The sequence below is a fragment of the Capronia epimyces genome (genome assembly GCF_000585565.1).
Source record: "Capronia epimyces CBS 606.96 chromosome Unknown aczIQ-supercont1.7, whole genome shotgun sequence".
NCBI lineage: Eukaryota > Fungi > Ascomycota > Eurotiomycetes > Chaetothyriales > Herpotrichiellaceae > Capronia > Capronia epimyces.
Window position 1 is genome coordinate 384,772 of NW_006912910.1, and position 11,215 is coordinate 395,986.

At 52.4% G+C, this 11,215-nt stretch overlaps 2 protein-coding genes across 2 annotated transcripts; both read left to right on the forward strand.

Annotated features, from left to right (window-relative positions):
- Positions 1 to 4,174: 4,174 nt before the first annotated feature.
- A1O3_07942 (uncharacterized protein) lies at positions 4,175 to 7,521 on the forward strand (the record flags this gene model as incomplete). Its single annotated transcript, XM_007738046.1, has 2 exons — positions 4,175 to 5,081; positions 5,135 to 7,521. The coding sequence occupies 2 exons, from the start codon at positions 4,175 to 4,177 to the stop codon at positions 7,519 to 7,521; spliced, it is 3,294 nt and encodes a 1,097-aa protein (XP_007736236.1).
- A 1,628-nt stretch (positions 7,522 to 9,149) lies between these two features.
- On the forward strand, positions 9,150 to 10,634 carry A1O3_07943 (squalene monooxygenase; the record flags this gene model as incomplete). The annotated part of the gene is made up of 1 exon (XM_007738047.1): positions 9,150 to 10,634. The coding sequence occupies one exon, from the start codon at positions 9,150 to 9,152 to the stop codon at positions 10,632 to 10,634; it is 1,485 nt and encodes a 494-aa protein (XP_007736237.1).
- Positions 10,635 to 11,215: the final 581 nt, after the last annotated feature.

Below are 11,215 nucleotides of genomic sequence, written 5' to 3' on the forward strand. Positions count from 1 at the left end.
GGGTATTTGGGTAGAAAGAGAAAGGATGCTAGAATATGTTCCGGGGACGGCAGCTATACCCTTTACACCCGGCATTCCGAGTTCTACTCCAATGATAGCAACCATGGCACCACTGTATCACAAGTGACAAGGCCCATGCGGACGGACAGCAATCTAGTGGAGCCAGTGCCATGTCGGTAGGGTATTTCGCGTGCTTGGGTGTGGGGGATCCAACATGAAGAATTCAGTTTGCCAATCTCCCTCTGCCGATGGCATCCCCTGCGACCATCGACCGGCTCCCCTCTCTAGTTTGGCCACAACATAATGAAGGACGGTACTCTACTCCGTATCTATGCTGGCCATCCACCATTATTGACGGTTCAGGGTATGTATATCCGTATGCGTATCCTACAGGTTTCGATCTCCAAGTCCGAGCTCTGCTTCGAGTGCCACAAAGTCATGAAAGCGCATGAGGCTCATGAAAGCCTTTTGGCATGAGTACCCGTCGGCCCCAGTCTGCACCTCGATTCTTGCAGCTTCGAGCAAACACGAGCGCTTCAGACTTTACTTCTTCGTGATGAACAGAGGAGAACTACGAGCTTTTCGCTGTGATGCAAGACCTTTTCACCTTCGCAGCGCAAATAACTGGCCAGGGGACTTGACGCCAAAAAACGCCCAGGCACGTTGTCGCACGCATGGCGCTCCAACGGACACGAGCCGTTCAAGCGGGGATCCAGATCATACAGTTTGATGGCGCCCAGGAGCATGCCAATCGGTCCTCCCAAAACAGGTATGGGCAGCCCGGTCACCCTGGTCTGACCTGACTACTCTATAATAACTGCTGTACAGATATGTACCAGCGTAACTGACGGGTTGTGGCCCATGTTCGTCACTTCTACGGAGTACTTTGTTCTTGGAGGTGATACAAGCTGGTGATACCACGTGTGCTGAACTAAGTGATGAGAAGAAACTTAGAACCCGATGAAGGTCGCTCAACTTTTGTGATTCGGCCTAGCCTGAGATTCCGCTCGGTCCTCAAATCTCGCACGGTTCCACAACCTTGGGTTTGACTTTCAGCCAGCGTCCAAAACGTCTCCTATACGAGGGTAGGCTCGTGTACAGGGGCCCTTCTTTCAATTTTGGGATGCTTCTGTGATACCAAGTTACCAGTGGTCATTGGCCTGTCATTAACTAGCCTGATGGGATTCGCCTCGGAATTCCACCTACGGAGTACTGGTGATTCGTGACTACTAGGTACATAACAGACTGTCCAAAAATCACGAACCACGACCACGAGGCTAGCGTACAGCGCGGTAGGGCTGGCGATGAGTCTGACAATAATTGATAGTCGACATTATTATTACTGCTTCCTAGTTGGCAAAAAGGAATTGAGCAGTGTAATTGTGTTACGATCTTGTTTCGACCCTCAATCCCAGATTGCATTGAACAGCATCATCATTAGCTCTGGTACACGTGCCCCGTGCCGATGCTTGACAACGAGGCCTGAATACTAGTACTTCGCAAAACTCGTGTCTGGATGGGGAGGATCGTCGAGCATTGTAGACTGATGAGCGGCCTACCCAACCCCTGTCTGTGCCTGCTACGCAAAACGGCTTTCAGACATTGTCTCAGTGCAAAGACAGCGCATGCTCGTGAGAAAGGAGACGCCCAGTCACTGTGCGCAAAGTCGATTATTCCTTACGGAGTACATACAGTAGGAGGAGACGAATGCCTAGCAGAAATTCCAAAGATTAGATTATATCTCATACAGACAAGAATATTGGAGCTCCATACCGTAATCAGGCCTACTGAGCAGTGAGAGATGAGTTTGAGCGTTGGCTCTGGCACGAAAATACCATTTCAGGGCCAGATCCATTTTCAAAGCCACCCAAAGCGTGGAGGATAGCGCCGGTCTATAATTGGCATCGACAAGCAGGCTGTCTTGGTCAGAACGCCTCCGCAACGCGGACATAGACGAAGGAAGACACCGCCCTGGCATTTGGCAGGAGCTGAGGGAAGCTGAGGGAAGCTGACGAGATGCTGATACGTAGTACCTCCGTCCAGTAAGCGGGTGGATTTGTTCGCGGTCCATGACAACAAGCTGATTGTGTTCTGCACGTGTGCACCGTCATCTGAGAGCCTCCTTAGCCGTTCATGATGGCGCGACTACGGAGTAGTCAAAGAGACCTAAACACCTTGGCTGTGCTGATCGACAAGTCCAATCAGTCTGACAGAAGTACACGCTGACAGAAGTCAACATAGTATGTATATTATATAATACTAGAGGGCCTAAGAGGTTGGAGCATCGCGGAGATGTTGCTGAGAAGGCGCAGGTCGAAGAGAAGGCGGCTGAGCATGATGAACAGATCTCCAGCGGGCGAGCTCAACGATGAGAATGAGCACTTGTAGGAAACTGGACTTGCTTCTGGCGCACTCATCCCATCCCATACTACCCTCGCAATAATAGCGCCCTGCTGTGCACCAACACAGTCATAGGTCTGTAGGGTTGTGAGGCCGTACGAGTTCAATCCAGGACGGTGTGGCCTGCAAGGCCTTCCCCGCCTTCTCCAGCTGAAGACGAGGGCGATAACTGGACATGAACCATCCTGGTCTTTTGTAATAAGCATTAGTTCTGTGAGTCTGGTGGTGACCCGAAGGAGACCATGGTAATTACCTGGTTGTTCAGGTGCAGGAACCAAGACAATCTCGAAGCCTGCTGAAGGTGGACTAGAATCATCCCTAATAGCTAATAGGTGTACTCCGTAATAAATTACTAATTAGTGGTATGTTAGTATCATCACTGCTACTGCTGCTGCTAATTACCACCTACCTACTACTAGGTAGGTGCCTACCACCTAGGTGCCACCTAATTAATAGTATTCCCACTGCGATGGTTTACACAGGTAGGTAGATACCTATGTCTACCTAGGTACCTATAAGTGAGGTACCTAGCTAACCTAGTAGGTGACTGCTGCCACTGGCAGCCTATCTGGCCTTGGCGACAGAAGTAACGCGACTCACGCACTGGCACGGGCACGGGCACGGGCACTGGCACTGTACGCACGCGACTGGGCAAATCCAGTATTGTTCATCGTCTTCCTCAGGGAACCTACGCATAGGTAAGGTTACCTACCTTATGGCACCTATATGGTACCTGATGTAGGCACGTAGGTAACCCCCTACCTAAGTGACCAGTGTCTTATGAATCACCAATAGTGAGCAAGTAGTTGGTAGCCGGTAATTAATTGCAGGCGGTGTGCTCGATCATTCGGTGGGCGGTGGTGCCAGTGGGCGGCGTCAGTTGCACAGCTGCTCCCATTGACTGCGGCCAATAGCCAGGATTGCTCGAATACCTACCAGGTGCCTACCTGCTCACCACTTACCTAGTAATACCTAAACCACCTAATACTGGTGCTACTAATCTAGAGTACTCCCGCTACCACTGCCTCCTAAGCCTCCGTGCCTGTCCTCATCGTAGCAGCCAGGAACAAGCGAGGATCGCCTGTTGCAGACTGCACCTCGAAATCACTCTCACCTTCTACAACTCCTGCTCCTTTCCACCTCTCCCGCTTCATCCTCTTCATCTCTCCTACCGACACGCGTCTAGCTGCCTATCCTGCTCCTACTCGCATCCTCATTCCTGTATATCGCCAACTTCGATCCGTATTCTCCCTTCAATCGCCCCCCCCAGAGAAGCACAATTTCGCTGGCCTCGATCCCGCCGCAACTCCACCACTTCTTGATCCCTTCACACTGTCGCTCTAGAAGACTGTGCGGCGACCTCCTCACCACGTCCATCTGGCATTGGTCCCCGCCGAATCCTTGTGCTAAAGCCGGTTCTCCTTGACCCGTTCCGAAGGCTTACTCAGACCATTCGAGGAGTATTTACATCGCACCCTTTTCCCCTTTCGCCAGCCAGTGGCCCTTCGCTTCAAGGCGACGCCCAGTGTTGCGCGTGCTACATTTCGCAGGTTTTTCGTGGCCCCTTCACTCAACGACGCACTGAATATACACGCCTGGCTCGCTCTTTCGACTACGGCCGACGATCTTGGACCACCGTGTGCGATCTGGGACACTCTCCCGTTGCTAGACCTTCCCTTGGATTGAGAAATATACGCATTTCGACCTACACGCCTGGTACTTTTCCAAGCGGTCTCATTGTTGGAGTTGTCGTCCAGCCGACCCGGGCAGTCGTATGACCTATAAAGCGCCGAAAGATGGTGGAAAGAGTGAACCAACACCAATGACTGTGTCATATACAACGGCTACCTTGTCAGAGATGGAGGGGAGATCTCCAGTTAAGGCGCCATCTTCCTCTGAAAGGCGCCCAGGCCAACTACCCCCTTTTTCAAACTCAGGACCCTCGACCCCATTTCAACGCCCACAGTCTTGTTCGGAGAAAAGAACATCGCCATCACCAGAGCCCGTGGGGAAAAGCGTCTCCCCACTCTCGCTACCCTCTGACAAGAGTCAAACGCCACCTGCAGGCCGAAAGCAGTATGGAGGCTGTAAATACGAGACAGGGATGGCGAGGGCAAGACGGCGCGTCCCATACTCACTTGGTCCCGAGCCGCTGGAGAAGGTCAAGACGGAGTTGAAGACACGATTGACCCATGAAGAGAATGAAAAGCTTACTGCAGACATGCAGACGCTCTACGAAGCGCTACAACCCACCGCTGAAAGTGAAAAACGCAGGTCGCGATTCATCGAAAAGCTTGACAAGATCCTACGAGGGAGATGGCCTACATCTTCTATAAATGTCAACGTTTTTGGTTCCACTGGGAACAATCTTGGCACTTCTGACTCCGACGTCGATGTGTGCATCACCACTGACTGCAAGGAAATGGAGCGCGTTTGCTCGATTGCGGATCTGTTGGCAAAGCATGGGATGGAAAGAGTTGTATGTGTATCCAGCGCCAAAGTCCCCATCGTCAAGATCTGGGATCCAGAACTGCAAGTGGCCTGTGATATCAACGTCAACAACCCTCTCGCACTGGAGAATACTGAGTTGGTCCGAGCCTACGTCGGTATTGACAGTCGAGTGAGGCCCCTCGCCATGATAATCAAGTACTGGGCCAAGCGGAGGATATTGAACGACGCCGGTATGTTCTTCCTGGGACCCTCACAATCCCACTTGGTACTGATTATCTCAAAGCGCTCGGAGGCACCCTAAGCTCCTATACCTGGATCTGTTTGGCGTTGAATTTTCTGCAGACCAGAGACCCTCCTATCTTACCAGCTCTGCAGCAGCAACCCAAGTTGGAACCCAAGTTCCTCGCCGGCGTGAACGTGGCCTTCGATCGGGATGTCCAGTCGCACAAGGACTTTGGCTCTCGAAATAAGTCCTCACTAGGCGAACTCTTGTTCCACTTCTTCCGCTATTATAGTCACGAGTTTGATCTCGAACAAAGCGTGGTCTCGGTTCGCCTAGGTCGCGTTTTGCCAAAAGTCGAGAAATCGTGGCATCTGCTTCAGGATAATCGTTTGTGTGTTGAAGAACCCTTCAACATCTCTCGAAATCTGGCCAATACTGCCGACGACACGTCGATGCGAGGTATACATCTAGAATTGCGCAGGGCATACAAGCTGATAGGGGAGGGAAAACTGGAAGATTGCTGCGAGCAGTTCGAGTATCCTGCCGAAGAGATCAAACCCTCTGAACATTTCGTTCCCCCATCGGCACGGCCGGTGATTCCGCAGCTCCCGACGCAGGCTCCCACACAGGCATCAACCACATTGCCCCGGCCAGGGCGAAATCCTGCCCGCGGAGGCAGACATGCAAGCCACGTGAACCGCAATAGCAGTGGTCGAAGATCCTCGAACCCTTCAGGCAGGAGTTCGACCTACTTGCGGAATCTCCCGTTCCAGATGACGACGCAAGAACTGCAGCTACAAGCCCAACATCAGCAACATCTCCTCCACGACCAGCTTTTCCAGCAGTACCAATACCTGCAATTACAAGAGCAGGAACTGAGGATGCAACTACACCAACAGAATCTTCGGCAAAGAGGGTTGATGGCATCTGCTTATCATCAACACCCGGGGTATGCACATTATGCCTCGCACGAAGATGGCCTCGACTTTAGTACCAATGGGCAGATGAGCCGCGCCCCAATGTCCGCACCTTTGTACCAACAACGTTTTGCTCCTTCCTCGCCTTACCTAGCATCTTCTCACCCTAGTCAAGGCGTCGCAACGAATCCTTCGTCTCCAAGGCTAAACTCCGCCATTCCAGACTCGCGACGGTACTCGCGGCGAACCTCCGTAACACAGTCGTCGGGGGCTGCCTTACGGGCTCAATCTACACCCGCCCGCGCAGTTCCAGTCTCTTCCTTGGGCCAGATGCACTCGAGACCCGACCGCTCTGATCTACAAGATGCTTCCTTGGGTCGAAGGTCCTCCGCGTCCTCAACTTCCCAGGACCATTTTCCTGGCTACCTGGAAAATGGCCTCGGGATATCCGGTGCAATCTATGACCCAATGAGAAGGCCGGCCGAGTATCTTGGCTACTATGTTGGGCAGTCTCCTTCACTGTCGGCTTATACTCAAAGCACTACGATTTCTCCGATCCCTTCTCATGTAGGGTTGGCCATTCAACATGGGGGGTTGTCTCCACGGCTGATTCCAGCGTCGACTCGAACTTCTGGGACAACTCAAACGTCTTTGTTGCAGACAGTTCCAACTCATGCCTCAGAGAATCAGGAGGTCGAAGAAGCAGTTGGGAAGAACTCCGAGGGCGTGAACGGCGAAATGGTGCTACCCAATGCAAGGTCAGGGCCTCTGATCGTTGATGGCTCAGTCAAGTCGCCACGACGCCAACGGACAACTCAGTCGTTCAACGAGCCTGATGAGCATGTCAATTTCAGCGCCTCTACCTCGGAAGATTTGGCATTCGACACTCCGTCGAGTTCCGATGAACAGTCACAGGCAGACACTCTCGATTCTCACACCCGGGAAAGGAGTCCATCAGGCAGCCTCAACACCGCCCATAAGCAAATTACGCAGTCAGTAGGAGCTTCAGAATACATGATTGGACACCTACCACTGAGGACATTGGGGAGCAAACCTAAAGAGTCACACACGAAGGGTACAATACTTGCAGATTCGGTGGCGATGAATACACCGGGCGTTGCGACCAAAGGTGGAAACGCTGCTTGGCCTCTGGATCGACAGCTCTCTTCAGTGGAGGAAGTTCGAACTCCCTCACCCAGGGTCGAAGGCTTCAATCGCGAATGCCTGTCTCCCAAATTTGCCGGCTCAACCAGCCAAGATCAATCCCTGGGAGAGGCAGAGGGGACGGCTAACGGAGATGCTGCAGGACCCGGCCCAAGACCATTGGCTGCCCGACCAAACGGCTCGGTGGGATCATCTGAGCCGACAACGAATTCTACTGCTGGTGTATCCTCGGCCAATGACTGGCAAACACAAAAAAAAAGAAGGAAGAACAAGAAGACGGTCAAGTCAGAAAACGACGCTCACCTTTTGAACATTTCCGGCGGGGAGTCACTGCCGGCCGATGAGTCCCTACGAAAAGGTGGCTAGGGGCTCCTTTGCGGATGTTCATAGTTCAACCAAACTTGGCTTATGCATGGTGTTCCCCTTTGTTCTCGCGCTCTGGATGTTTGGCTCGTGCTGGATCTGGTGGGATACGATACGGGTCGGCCACCTTGGCCTCTTTTGGGAGCATTTATGGTATCGACAGCATACATCTGGTCGTTTATATTTCTTGGGTTATGCATGAACAAAATCTGTTGGCGTTTGTCGATCTAACCCAGGCGGTGCTTTGTTTCAGGGCACCATGGGGCGCGGGTGGCTTTGCGAGCGCTGTTCTGGACGTCAAAGCGGCGTTTTGCGTACTCTCGACAGTGGGAGACGAGCATTCACGGAGTGATTCATTGAACGCGGACGACTCGAGGCAGGGAATATTAACCCCTTCGGAGACGTTGGGAAAGAGCCCCAATCGACGGCCACGAGCTCTGGATTTTGCATTTTGAGGCATGGACCAAATGGTCATGAGATGGCATTCAAGTGGACGCAGTAAGAAGCGAGCGATTGTGTCATTTTGACCACTGAGGTTGCAAGGAAGAGACTGCGCCACGGAAGGAAACGTTGCACAAATAGGGAGACGCTCCCTTGTCGAAAAGCTACAAACGCAACCTAAAAAAAAAAGAAGCGGATACAAGGAAGGATTCAGCTGTCTGTTATCCTGGGCAAGGAGAAACGTTGGCGAGAAGTAGATTAGCAGACTGAATGAAAAGAATGTGACCATTATTAATGAAGCGCGGCCGTTTCTCATGTTGGTTCAGTCAAGGCCGCGATGAGCACCAGGTGTGAAACGGGCACGGTACATGTACGTATGGGATCAGTGTTGGAGAGTACCTACTTGGTACCTGTACCTAGGCAAGGAGTTTGAGGTTCTGGAGTGCTGTATGAGATTACAGAGCCGGATACACTACTACCTGTACCTAGGTAGGAAGGCACCTACCAGGTACCTAATAGTGAACGACGAGGTGTGCTTCTTAGCGAGGCTGAGAGACGTTCTTCAAGTTCAAGGGGTTGATGAGGCTGAGAGATTCCATTCAGGAACGGGGGATAATCGAGTACAGGTGCATGAGGCTGAGGCTCCGGCGGGGCTAAGGGCTCAGGGGCCCCTAAGCCCTGAGCCCAAGGCTTATGAGGCTCCTGAGTCCTTAGGCTCTGTACCTAGGCTAGAGCCTGCTCGTACTAGCCGTAGCACTAGCAATGCTAGGTTTAAGTGTAAGCCTAAGGCCCTAAGGCTTAGATTTGCCGCTCGTACGATTCGGAAGAAGCGCCCCTGCCAGAATTTGTGCCTCCCCTGCCAATCACCTACCCAGTGATGATCATTCTATGCATGCTGAAGTAATCGATTCTGGCCTGTGCGGTCGTCTGTGAAGCAACGATCAATGCACATATCAAACGTGCAACGCAGTCTACTAAGTTGGCTCGAGTTCTGCTCCATCACACCACATCTCAGGCCACAACCCAACCCTTGTTTTTCTATTCACCGATATCCTTCATAATATAATTGATTCTAGCTTCACGCTCCTCCTTCTCCCTCCCCATCCTCTTCCCCCTCCTCCTCCGACCACCCAATGCCTCAGTAGGCTCTCGAGTGCGCCTGCTCGAACCTTGACCACCTCCCCTCCAACATGCCTCTCATTCTCGACTCATCCTCCGATTCTTCCATCCACTCCCAAGCAGAGCGGGAAAAGAGCAGGAGAATACATCACGATGCCGACGTTGTTGTCGTCGGCGCAGGGGTTCTGGGTGCTGCATTGGCGGTGGCGTTGGCAAATCAAGGGCGCAGTGTGATATTGCTGGAGAGATCTCTCAAGGAACCCGACCGGATAGTGGGAGAACTCTTGCAACCAGGAGGCTACGACGCATTGATCCAATTGGGCCTACAACATACCCTCGAGGGCATCGACGCTATCCCCGTCACGGGCTACACCGTGCTCTACTATGATGAGTCGGTGGCCATCCCTTATCCCACCACTGCGACGGAAACCATCCGTCCGGGTTCAAAAACATCAGGGAAGCCCAATAAACCAGAAGGGCGATCTTTCCATCACGGTCGATTTGTCTCCCGACTACGAGCTACGGCACTGGCGCATCCTAACATTTCGGTCTTCGAGACCGAGGCCACCTCGTTGATCACATGCTCATATACCAACCAGATCCTGGGTGTCGAATCTCTGACTGGCAAGATCCAGAAGGACTATTTCTTTGGCTCGTTAACCGTAGTCTGTGATGGGTACGCCTCAAAATTTCGGAAGTCCTATATCCATCATACTCCTCAGGTCAAGTCGAAATTCTGGGGCATGGAATTGCTGGATTGTCCATTGCCGACACCTCAACACGGTGTTGTGGTCCTAGGGAAAAATTCACCCGTCCTGCTCTATCAGATTGGAACTCACGAGACTCGCGTCTTGGTAGATGTACCGGAAGGGTTGCCCTCCACATCGACAGCCAACGGCGGCATCAAGGGTCATCTCCAAAAAGTTGTCCTGCCTTCTCTGCCTCCTGCAGTGCAGCCTTCTTTCCAGATGGCATTGGAGAAGGGTGTGCTTCGCAGCATGCCTAACTCTTTCCTGCCTCCGACCATGAACAGGACTCGCGGTCTCGCAATTCTCGGAGACGCCTTGAACATGCGCCATCCCCTGACAGGTGGCGGAATGTCCGTCGCGCTCAACGACGTGGTTTTGATATCTGAACTCCTTTCCCCTGAGAACGTGGCGGACCTAGCCAACACAGACCTTGTCCTCAAGCAGTTCAGATTATTCCACTGGCGCCGGAAAGCCCTGACCGCCATAGTCAACATTCTCGCACAGGCCCTGTATTCCCTATTCGCTGCGAACGATTGGCAGCTGAAGTATCTCCAGAAAGGCTGTTTCCGGTATTTCCAACTTGGTGGAAGATGCATCGATGAACCGGTGGGCCTGCTAGGCGCCCTCATTCGACGGCCATTTGTGCTGCTTTATCATTTCTTCAGCGTGGCGTTGTGGAGCATTTGGATCCTAATACAAGAGAATGGTCTCCTCCTGTTCCCTCTCAGTCTCGTTCAAGGGTTGCTGATCTTGTGGAAGGCGTGTGTGGTCATATTCCCATATATATTTGCAGAATTGAGGAGTTGAAGGTCTGGTTGTGATGGTGACCATTCCGGTCTTGTTATATAGATGCTGGTTCCGAGTCACGCGATGTCCACGACGGCGAATGGAATACTAAGCGACCAGCGGTGGAGGGAGGAAGAGTGCACGTGTGCACATCGTCACAGCCGCAATTACATATATTGCAATTGAAACGAGTATCCCTGGGCACCATTCACGAACATCTCGTTCCACTACAATCTCGGGTCTCCGATCTAACACGAGGCTGTCCAGCGCCACCGCCTTTCCACCCGGTTTTCCTTCCGCTCGCTTTCAACGCAGTTATTGCGCCAACACCAACGCACCCTCGCTGAAGCTTGTTGGCCACAGGGCCGTCATCCTTCCGACCGACTTTCGGGCGGTTTACACTACCGGACTCTATCAGCCTACAAAGCCTAGCATACATCTTCTCGTCACCTCTAAATGCAGGAGAATTCAATAGTGGTCATGATCGTTCAAGGTCCCGTGGGCACGAGAAACCTCCACTGCTTCTGGCCGCAAATGAAATCGGCATGCGGCATGGTTCTTAGACCAAAGAGAAGTTCTGCGTATACCATTACGACGCCGTC